Genomic DNA, 11,810 nt, shown 5'->3' with positions numbered 1-11,810 from the left:
CCCCTCCCCCGCCCCTCGTCTCTAGGCTAGCCAAGTGGGGGATGCAAGTGCCCCCTCCCCACCACGCCCCAGGGAAACGTACACCACCTCTTTCTGGGCAACTCCACCTGCAGGCAGAACCCGGGTGGGCAGCGACCAAGACAGACTTATGGTCTTCTGTGATGAGCTCCAGGTTCTGTCCCCTCTCTGGGCCTTAGAGTCGCTCCCCCAACACCATAAAGGGATTGGCCTAGCCTAGAAGTCAGGGAGGACCTCTCCTGAGGGCTCAGACAACCTCACTAATGGTCAGCTAAGTGTTTGGACCTTGAAAGCTGTGGTTCTTAGAGGACGGGCTGGCCAGTGTGGACACAGCTCCTCTGAGCCTATAAACAGAAGCAAGAAGCTTTTCCTTAAGCAAGGGTTTTGTGCAGAGGGTCAATAATCTGTGGGGAGCACTCAGAGCCCCATCCTTGCTCTGCTGTGAGAACACGGAATTTTCATCTTGGCCTGGCTCCCTCCCCTCCCCTCTCCTCCCTTCCCCAGCCAGCAGCCTTCTGGGCTGCCTCCCCCCCAGCCAGCTGGTGTATGCTCAGAAAATCCAAACTCATTTCCATGTGAGTGGAGGGGGATATAATTAAGAAGGCCCCTTCCCCAAGTAGAAAGAGAGGGAAGCATCTTGCATGCCCAGGACTCACTGCTGGGGAAACAAAGTCAGGTCAGCTTTAAGGGATCTCTGTCCACAGGATGCACAGGGCTCAGCTGAGCAGGCTGTCTGATAACCCAGTGGTGACCCCCTGCAGGTCTGACCACATCCCTCTGCAGTCATCTGAACTGCCCAGGCAGCTCTGCCATCAGCTCATCTTTTCCGAGCCACACGTCTGCCCTTTGTAAAGGAGTCTCCTCTCCCTCAAGCCAGTCAGGACCCTGACCCTCCACCTCTGCTTCAGCCCAATCTACCCATGGATGGGAAATCCACTTACCCAGTGCTTGTGCTGTGCTCCGCTGTGCTACATCGCTTCAGTCGTGTCCGACTCTTTGCAACCCTATGGACTGTAGCCCACCAGGCTCCTCTGTCCATGGAGATTCTCCAGGCCAGAATACTGGAGTGGGTTGCCATGCTGTCCTCCAGGGGATCTTCCTGACTTAAGGATCAAACCTGAGTCTCTTATGTCTCCTGCATTGACAGGCGGGTTCTTCTACCACTAGCGCCACCTGGGAAGCCCCACCTACTGCTTACTGACCAGCTGTCCTCAGGTGGACTGCCTGCAGAGAAGACAGGTTGAAGAGGAAGTAGCAGAGGTGCCCTGGGGCCCCCAAGACCCACACACCTAGCTGGACTTGTTTCACACACTACAGGCACCACCAAAGACAGGGAACAGGCTGCCCTGGCCCAGCCCCAGCTCCAACCCTCTGCCCAGCCTACAGCCCCAGGAAAAGGTTATCACCAGGAAGTTCCACCTTACCATTCCATATTTTGTTTCCAGTTATCCTCTCCTTCTTCCCTAAGTGCCCCTAAGACACCCCAACAGGCCAAAAGATGAAATCAAGATGCCTTCAGGGATAGTGCAGAACTAGGCTCCTGGCCCACTGGGAAGGGCCAACAGATTCATGATGCCCAGAGGTACACAGCCCCAAAGAGAGGGAGGCCATGGACAGCTGAACAGCCCACCCATCCCGGTCCTATGCTCAAGCCTGTGGCCCTGAAGCCAGCAGCATGTCCTGGCCCAGGCTGACCTCCAACACTGACACTCTGTTTCCAGCCCAGGGCCCCATAAGCTGAGCTGCATGGCCCCAGTGTCTGCCCTTTCTGCAAAGATAAGCAAATTAAGAAATTGCCTACCCTGCCTTTAAGAACTGAGAATTCAGAACTGATGATAACACTGCCCACATGCACAGCAACTCACAACACAACCCACTTCCACCTACATTCTCCCAGCCAGTCCTACATTCTCTGCTCTCTCCCTTAGTGAGAGAGAGAACACAACCCTATATTAGAGAAGGAAACTGAGGCACAGGGAGGGAGAGGGATCTGCCCAAACTCAGCTGATGGAGCCAAGCTAGTGACCAAGGTAGTCTGACTCCAATAGCAATAGCTCATGCTGAGGTTACCATGTTCCGTGCGTGTTTCATAGCCTCATTTGAATTCAGGCCTGGCGTCCTGCGATTCATGGGGTCGCAAAGAGTCGGACACGACTGAGCGACTGATCTGATCTGATCTGATTATTATCGGGCTCCTTTTGCAAACATGGAAACCAGGGTACAGAGAGCGGAAGAGGTGTGCCCAAGGTCACACAGCTCATTAGAGGAGGGCTGGGATGGCAGCTCAGGCAGTCTCTCTGGGACCCATACCCCTACCTTCTCTATCATAATGCTCTCAGTGCAGTCCACCCTTCTGCAGCTGCCTCTGGTGTGTGGCTGGACCCAAACAGTCCTCAGAAGGACCCGGACAGGGCCCAGGTTACCGGGTGCTCAAGAGGAGGGCAGGTCAGGGGCTGGGCTCAGCCTCCCAAGCAATACGGCAGCAGATGGAAACTGGGGCAGGTGCCAGGGAATTTCTTTCCAGGCTGGGGTGGGGGTGATGGGGTAGTGCTGAAGACTGTCCCACCTCCTGTCAAAGGGGGAGCCCTCTGGCTAGGCTCCTCCATGCTCATCTCAGCACCTGCTTCACCACCAATGGACACCCCGGGCCAACCAACCTAGGGGCAAAGGGCCAGCACCAGATGGCAGCCCACAACTGGTTGGCAACAGGCAGCCAGGGGAGGTGAGAACTGAGCCCATACAAGTGATTTGGGGCAGTAACTCTAGCGGGAGAGTGCAGCTAGACTCTGGGCATGAAGGGGAAGAGGTACCCAGGGTGGGGAAAGCAGAGCGCCAGGGTCTGGCATGGTAATGAAGGGAAGTCAAATCAGAATGGTCCAGGTGACAGGAGCCTGCCTTCCTCACTGGGGCCCAAGGCTGGCTTTTGGGCCTGGACCAAGGATGGTCACAGCCATGGGATGTGATGATGGGAAATGGACCAGCAGAGGAAGCAACAGATGTGGATGCTGACATGTCTGAGGCAGAGGCACATTCCTCCTGCCTTCCATCTCCCTGCAGCTCTTCCTGGGGGGAATCAGGGGAGGAGGCTGGGAGAAAGAAATGAGGAAGGCTTCTGTCTAAGAGGAAACTACCTTGAAGCAGTTCTCCCTGTGGAGCCAGTGCCAAATCCAAGAAGACCCCGTGCAGAATCAGAGAAATGGACACACACAGACGTGAGGTTCAGAGCTCCAAAGCTGCAAGAGGCCCTGGAAGCCTTCCGAGCAAGACCTTTCAGGGCCTTACTCAGAGCATTCCTCACACTCCAAGCTTCCTCTGACCCCTCTCCAACCCTGAGTCCATGACTATACCTGGTCTTCAAAGAAATGACCCACCCCTAACAAGAGGTCGGTGGGAGGTATGAGGATGGCGGGATAAGGAGCCCAAGCCCGCAACAGCCCCTTCAAGAGGCTCAGAGCTTGGTGCCCAGCCAGGACCTACAGCTACTAGTAATAGCAACCCTTCCCGTCCCCCCATCACCACCAGCACCCGTTGCAGGGGCTGAGAGACCAGGGTGATCTGTCTACAGGGCAGCTGCTACTCAGCTTGAGCCCTGAGGCCACAGGAAAGTACACTCAGTGAAACGGGCAGCTAGTTTTCAAGAGAAACTAAAATGAGTTTTTGTTGAAACTCCCGGTTTTAAAATAATTCACAAGTCAGATATTTATAGTCATGTAAGCCACGGCTGGGAATTCCAACTTACTGTGTGCTCATAATGTATAGGCTCATGACTGTAGGCATGGTCACAACAGCCTCAGCCATCACTTGACTTGGCCTAGCTCTTGGGAGCCCATGTCAGGGCTCAGGGCTGGACAAGGCAAGGCAGAGGAAGCCCTCCTCGGCTCATGTAGACTCTGATGCCACACCTCATGCTTCCCTCAGTGGTCTGCCCACCCCTACCCCTCTGATTGGATGTTCCCCTCAAATGCCTAGCCCTCTCCTCCTATCCAGGGCTGCCTCTTCCTTCTAGGCCAGCTCAGAATCACCCTAAATGTAGAAGTTCTCAGAATTTCCACCACCTTTCTTAGTCCTGAGAGTCAACCCTTCCCAGCAGCATTCCATTCTTGCATCTCTGTTCCCTGTTCCTAATCATTCTTGATGCATTTTTATATGACTGGTCCTACCTTAAACTGCTCAAACCAGAGTCTGGCCAGCCAAGTTGAGAGACAAAAATTAAAAAACCACAGGGGGGACATTCAGCAATAAATAAGAGTGGCAGAGAAGATGACAACTTTTCTCCTTCTATCATGGCACTTGTGCTAAGTCATGTCCGACTCTTTGTGACCCTATGGACTGTAGCCTGCTAGGCTCCTCTGTCCTTGGGATTTCCCAGGCAAGAACACTAGAGTGGCTTGACATTTCCTTCTCCAGGGGATCTTCCCAACCCAGGGATCAAACCCACGTCTCCTGCATTGCAGGAAGGTTCTTTACCACTGAGCCACCAGGGAAGCCCCGTCAGGGCACTCAGGTCACCTCAAAACATGATAGGTGCCCCCCATGGCTTCCAGGGGCAGCCCAGCATTCCTAGCCCCCAAACTCTGCCCATATGGCATTGGGCTTGTGGTGAGAGTGCCACCTGGTGGCCATTTCAGAACAGAGCGGACTGTTGCTGCTGCTGCTGCTAAGTTGCTTCAGTCGCCTCCGACTCTGTGCGACCCCATAGACGGCAGCCCACCAAGCTCCCCTGTCCCTGGGATTCTCCAGGCAAGAACACTGGAGTGGGTTGCCATTTCCTTGTCCAATGCATGAAAGTGAAAAGTGAAAGTGAAGTTGCTCAGTCCTGTCTGACTCTTAGCGACCCCATGGACTACAGGCTACCAGGCTCCTCCATCCATGGGATTTTCCAGGCAAAAGTACTGGAGTGGGGTGCCATTGCCTTCTCCAAGGGGACTGTTAGCAGAGACTAAATGTTGACCCTTGAACAACATGGGTTGGAACTGCATGGGTCCATTCACACATGAATTTTTTCAATAGAAAATGCTAAAGTGCTACACAGTCCAATCCCCAGTTGGTTAAATCCTCACATGCAGAAGAGCAGAGTCAGAGAGCGGACCTTAAGTCATACATGGATTTTCAGCTGCACAGTGGGTCAATACCACTAACCCCACTTGTTTAAGGGGCAACTCTACATGTTCCCAAGCCTTCCTGGAGACAAACTCCTCCCTCTGCTCCACCCTACTTCTCCCCTCCCCTCCCTTCCCCTCAGATCCATCTCCGAGACTTCATTCTCGGTGTCCAAGGCCTGAGGCAGAGCAGGATCTTGTGGGAGTCATGTGGAACCCGTGAAGACTAACATAGTCTCCTGACCCGATATGGCTGGGAGGCCAATGATCAAGTCCCAGCTTGGCCACTGACTCACATTAAGTAAGACCCTATCGCAGGCCAGGCCTCTATTTCTTTGTTTACAAAATGAGAAAGAGAGGTTAAACCAGCAGCTCTTCTGGTCTATCTGATCTAGACCAGAGTAGACAAAGCCTCCTCATTCTATCTTCTGCATTTGCTTCTTGTTTGTAGGCTGAAATCAACCTGCTTTTAAATCTCTGGAGGATAGGAGGCGTTCCAGGACCCTTCCAGTTCTGATGTGATCCTTGGGCCTGCTAGGGCCACCTGAGTGAGGAAACGAAATTTTTGCAAACATGTGATTTCCCACATTCACTTTCTTTCCTGGATACCCCAATTCTTGGGGTCAGAAGTAACCCTCAGAGGCCGTTCAGTCCCACCTGGAGCCCCTACAACTGCCCTTCTGGACGTCATGTGGCATCTGCTCACATCCAGTGAGGATGCGCTTACCCCCAAGGCAGCCTCGCCCATCTCCTTAGCTCTGACAAACAAAGGCTTCTTCCCCAGTGGAAGACTCCTACCCAGTGGTCTCATATCTGTCCTCTAAGGCCTCTGTCCTCACAGACCACATCTAATCACTCTTCTTGGAATAGAGCCCTGCAGAGATTTCAACACAGAGGTCATGTCCCCTGAAATCTTTTATTTTTTCAGGGTAAATAACTCCATTTCCAACTCGGTCCCACGTGGGGCTTTGCTTGGTCTCTTTAATCCTGGTTGGTCCCTAGGATATCATCAACCAGTCATTTAACAAACATCTACTGAGATCACCCTAGGCAGTCTGGTTTGTGACCATCTCCTTCCAAGACTGGGGTGTAGATCAGATACAGCACCTAGAAGAGAGAGGAGTCAAGGACTGGAAAGACTTCTCCGCTCCTATTACAGCCCCTCCAGAGGTACTGCCTTGTTGGGCTGAGACACTGGGTTGCTAAATCTTGTTGATTTTAGCTTAGGGTGGTCCTTGAACCAATTCCCATCCATCAGCAATGGCTTTCTGAGAGACTGGTTGAGAAAGATTGAGTCTGGATCTGGGCCCACGAAGGGAAGACAGGAGACCCCATCATGCAGAAGAGCAAGTGGTTTTCTGGTTTCCTCCCACAGGACCTCAGAGTGTCCCTGTTTCTGTCCCTCCTGTCAGGGGTGCCTCATTGTCAGGATCTTGACTCCATCGGTCATCTAGAACATTCACCAGTCCAGCTCTGAGTGCCTTGGCATCTCTGGTATACATGTTGTCAATGTCCACTTACATGTGTTGAGGGAAAATGTCAAACAGGACACAACTGAGACTCCAAGAGGTTAGGCTCTCCATGGAAAAGAGACCTACACTTCAGTCAGTCTGACTTAGAAGCCTGATTTCCCTCCAGGACTCAGGCTTCCACTTCCAGGAAGGATAAGTAGTGAGCAGACCCTTCAGGCCCTTTGAGTGGCTTCCGGCCTGCCAGGGAGGCCCCAGGTGCGTGCACTGATGGAATCGCGTGGACACAATCCTGCCCAAGTTCTAGCTCGGCCCGTTTCCTGGCACAGTCACGTCCGGTTAACGGGAAGCACTCGTCTGTAAATGGGGATAATAAGGTCTACTTTTCAGGGTTGTTGTGAGGATCAACTGAGATGGCATATGTGAGTGCCTAGCTCAGTGACTGGCACAGAGAGGGTGCTTGATAAATGAATACTGTTGCCCTGCATTGCTGTGAGCTGCTTTTGCCAAGGTGGGTAGGGCAGTGTCCGGGCCTCCGCAAAAGGCATTTCAGGCATACAGGAGGCAGAATTCTGTTACCAGCAACTGCAGTCTATAAGAGCCAAAATATGGCCGGCCCCAGGGGTGCCAGGGGCACAGCCAAGCTGATCCAACCTCAATCCAGGGCCAGAGCGGGTTTGGAGAGGCTGGATAAGCAGATAGAGGGAGGTCTAAATACCACCCCCCAACCCCCCCTTCCTCAACACACGTTCACTGCCAAAGGCTGTTGCAGAGACTACGAGAGGCTACCTCAGGGTAGGACTCAGAGCTTGGTCGGGGGCCCAGGCCATATGGGGCTGAGGCAAGGAGCAGAACTGGGGCCCATGTGCCCAGCAAGCTGTGCCAGCCCAGCCCCACGCCAGCCCAGCCAAATTTGAGTTATATCAGGAGAAGGGATCTGTTCAGAAAACTCACCCATCTCTGCATATTTGCATATTCTATTTTGGGGTCGCTTCCTTTTTTTTCCCCTTCGCTTCCTAGAAAAGTTCTTGTGATCAATTCCAACTTCACCTCTGCTGAACTGCAAACACTCACTCTCTATCCTATCTTCCCTCCAACCACCTTCTCCCTGGTCAGGTACTCCAGGGTTCTCTGTCCTCCCTGCCTCCGCTGCCCCCACCTAGTCAGGCCTCAACCCCTGCAACTGGGCTCTGTGCCAAGGTCACCATAGTTCAAGCCGTCAAGTCCAATATCAGCCCCTGGGTCACCAAACTTCTCAGTGGTACTTCATACCACCTGACCATGCCCCTTTTGTCCAGTTCTTTCCAGCTTCTTTCTGTCCAGCTCTGATGACTCCTGCTCTAGCCCTTCCCAGAAGCAGCCCATCATCTCCTTCCGGGTCCCACGTCCAACAGCCACTATTTGTTATAAAGTCTAACTCCTTAGTGGATGTCCCTTTTCCTGCCTTTCCTTGAAAAGCTGAATGCCCTTCTCTCTTGACACAGGCCTATTCAATTTAAAACTTCCTGATCATTATCTCCAGCCTAGAAACCTCCAGCTGTCTCCCAGACACCCCCAACTGGTGTCTCATGGCCCCTCCAGCTCAGTATATCCCAACTGGTCTTGTACGCCAAATCCCAAGCCCAATACCTCACTCCTGCCGCACCACCCTCTACCCACTCACATCCTGCCTGCCCCCCAGATCTGGTCTTTCACATCTCACATCCCTCTCCTCCTCCCAGCCCCCTGCTGCACTCTAGTCGAGGCCCCCACCGTGTCCCATCTGCAGGCAGTGAGCCTCCTAGCTGGCTTCCCACTCCCAGTCTCACTTCCCACAAATCCAGCCTCCACGCAGCTGTCAGATTCTCTCACACGAGTCTGGTCCTCCACTGCCCTGCCTAGAGTCATCCACGGGCTGCTCTCTGCCTTCAGGATGAAGCCTTAGCTCCTCAGCCTGATGAGACCCCCCCCACCCCACCTCCCACTTCTCTCAGAAGCCATGGGCAGCAGTGGGAAGGTTGCCAGCTTTGGAGTAAGTGGACCTGAGCTTCCAAGGCTGATCTGCCCACTGCACCACCATGGCACTGGGGACAGGTAACCTCTCAACCTTGGTGCCATCTGATAAATGGAGTTAATCATAATACTCACCTTTGCCAAGATGAGCCGTCAATGCTGACTCAAGTCTCCCGCCCCACCCACGCTTCTCCGCACCTGCCATACTGCCCATCACATTGTCGGTTCTAAGTGGATCACAGCTTCCTCACTGGTCTCCCCTGCCCAAGCTCGCCCCACTCCCCATCTCTTCAAACACAGCAACCAGCGGCCTTTCTAAAATGTAAACCCAGCTCTCCCCTCGATGCAGATTCTCCTGTGACTTCCACTGCCCCTAGGATAAGTCCTAACTCCTTACAAGGCTGAGAGCGCTCCAGCCTCTGCCTACCTTGAAGTCCACCCTCACACCCAGGGCTCCAGGAGCCGTGTCCTGTCCGCTCCCGGCCCACTCTGAATGTACACCTTCTGGCCCAATTCCTCCTCACCTGCGGCAGGCCTCACGTCAGATGCCACCTTCTCCAGGCAGCTGTCCCTCACACATACACACACCCTACCCTAACCCAACCAACTGAGCTCCATTTCCTATGAGCCCAAGCCCACAGGACCGGCCTGGCCTATTCTCATCAGGCTTAGTGTAAACACGCTTGTCTGTTTTACCAACGGCACGGCTCTGTGAGAGCAAGGCCCTCGTCATGTTTAACTGGCACAGAGTAGAGACTGAATGAATGTTTGTTGAAAGGATAAAGGGGACAATAGTGAGGAAGGAGTCCTTAGCCCTTGGAAAGCCCCAGGCTCAGTGGGGGCACTTATCAGACCCAAAATTTACTATTTAAAACATGGTTACAGGAAGCAAAGCCAACATACCCAGACCCTGGAGGAAAGAGCTGACAAAGAAGGGAAAGGGAAACTGTGGGGACAGTTCAATTCTGGGAAGCAGTATAACTGGTATTTGGGAGTCAGTTCCAGGGACAGGGCAAGGCGACCCACGTGTTCCACAGCATAATGGGCCGGGGGTGTCAAGGAGACCTAGCACAGTCCCTGGGGGCGGGGGGCAAGTTGCCACAGGACGGAAACCAGCTCAAGGCGGGCTGTATCATGGAGACGGGAAGGGCTGTGTCAGCCCCATTTGACCAGACAAGTCTGTGAGGATGGAACTGGCCTTTGTTTCCATCACAAACAAGCCAGACACATCAGGTTCGGAGACAGAGCTTCCTGGTCTTTGCTCCCGACCACAAAGAGGCAGTTGGGTTCCAGGCAGACCAGTGAGGCACGAAGAGGCCTGGCGAGCTCTGCGTCCTTTCAGCCAATGCAAACACCCTTCAACATTAGCTCTCGGGAAATGTGGAGACTTCCCATTTTCTGGAAGGAACAAACAATGTTCAGACCACATGTGGAACAGTGGAGCCTCCCAAGGACTTCTCTGTAAAGTGTCACCGAGACTGGAGGCCATCTGGAAAGAGGAACAGGACTTGCGAGGGGCCAAATCCAGGAGGACATGTCCAAGGGAAAGTGAATTCCTTGTGTGTGCTCATTCTCTCAATTGTGTCCGACTCTTTGTGACCTCATGAACCGTAGGCCACCAGGCTCCTCTCTGCTCATGAAATTCTCCAGGCAAGAATACTTGAATGGGTTGCCATTTCCTACTCCAGGAGATCTTCCCAACCCAGGGGTCAAACCCGCTTCTCGTGCACTGACGGGCAGATTCTTTACCACCGCACCAGCTGGGAAGCCCATCTCTCCTGAACTGAAGCCCAGCTCACAGAGCAGAGGGAGCAGGCTTGCTCTGTATGGTCCCTTAAGACAGAAAGGGAGCTAAGAGGTAAATGTTCTGAGGAAGCAAGGACAGAGCAGGCAGTCCTAATCAGGGGTAAATCTTCTGTCCCACGAGGTGACAAGCAGAAGATGAATGACATAAGCATGGAGGCTGCAGATGAAATCTCTGCCAAAGGCACATGGCAGGAGCAGCCCTCTGAGCAACTTCCCACCGAAACACCGGCTGAAGGGAAGGGTTTTTTCCTGACAGAGTATTCAAAGCACATGAAACCCACTCGCTCAACTTGGACATGTCTGCGACGCACCAGGGAATGCTGTGCCAAGGGGAACGAGAGCTCAGGCAGATGGAGCAGCAGCTTGGGAGTTGGTGCCCTCTCTGCAACACGAAAGCTGGGCCCTGTTGGTGTTGGTGTTGTTGTTTAGTATTGTTATTTAACTGCTCTTGTATTTATGCCTTCAGGACAGAGACATGGGCCCTGCCTCCTGGCACGGCTCTGAGGCCTGGATCCCGGCATCATTACAGAGCGGGCATCAGAGTGCATGGTGAGACTGGCCAGGAGAGGGACAAGGAATCTTTCACAAGCCTTTGGGAGAGGGAGCAATGGCGGGGGATGAGGGGGTGAGCTTCCACTCGGCCATTCCTCAGACTGGTCATCCCAGGAGCACAAGGCTCTTCTGGCCACAGCCGTAACACAGCAGCCACCCTGGAGACTGGGCAGCAGTCCCTGGGCACGTTCGGAGGAGGCCACACCCAGAGCACCAAAGGGCCTGGAGGCTATCACTGGAAACTTCTGCCAAAACACCAGTGTGGGCATCACGCGGCATCTCGGGACACAGATTTCAGCTTCTCCACCCGGGGCCCAGCTGATGCCATGGCACCAGAACCCACACACCACGCTTGCCCCACCACCACCTCTACCCACTCACATCAGCCAGAAAGGCCACACAATGAACAAAACAGAAGGTCGACCATCAGGTGTATTGGGGCGAGTAGAGACGGGGCACCTTCAAGAGTGCTTGCCATGGGCAGCCACCTTAGCAGTTTGCTGGGGGTTCAGGAGGAACAGGGAGTTCACGGGGCTCCTCCGGCAAAGATGAGCTCCAGGGCCGCCTGGATGTCCCCCCCGGTGGCCTGGAGGGCCCGCAGGCTCAGCTCATCGTCCTGGATGCCCATGTCCCTTAGCTGCTGCAGCTGGGGCTGCCACTGGCTCTGCAGAAAGACAGGACAGGGAGGAGAGGTCAGTAAGGATCCTACAGAGACTTGTTCACCTCTAGCAGAAGGTGTGTTCCTCCAGGAAAGCTGCTGACATGAGGTTCCATACAACACAGCACATCAAGGTCTGTGGACTGTGGAAGAGGTCTATGGAGAGGCCTGAGAGTTTAGGGAACAAATTAAAAGTTTTTCCAAAAAAAAAAGGGG

General features: G+C 53.7%; 1 protein-coding gene across 3 annotated transcripts in view; it reads right to left on the bottom strand.

The window, feature by feature from the left end:
* Positions 1-11,350: 11,350 nt before the first annotated feature.
* UBL7 (ubiquitin-like 7) overlaps positions 11,351-11,810 on the bottom strand; it is a 13,420-nt gene continuing 12,960 nt past the window's right edge. For 2 of the 3 annotated variants that reach the window (XM_010843358.1, XM_010843359.1), the window contains exon 11: positions 11,351-11,600. In XM_010843358.1, coding sequence (XP_010841660.1) covers positions 11,463-11,600 — 138 coding nt within the window. In that variant the 3' untranslated portion in view covers positions 11,351-11,462. The remainder of the gene's footprint in view (positions 11,601-11,810) is intronic. The other variant, XR_825564.1, reaches the window with a different exon arrangement.

Source organism: Bison bison, unplaced genomic scaffold, assembly GCF_000754665.1.
Source record: "Bison bison bison isolate TAMUID 2011002044 unplaced genomic scaffold, Bison_UMD1.0 scf7180017864181, whole genome shotgun sequence".
NCBI lineage: Eukaryota > Metazoa > Chordata > Mammalia > Artiodactyla > Bovidae > Bison > Bison bison.
This window is presented reverse-complemented; position numbering and strand designations above follow the sequence as displayed.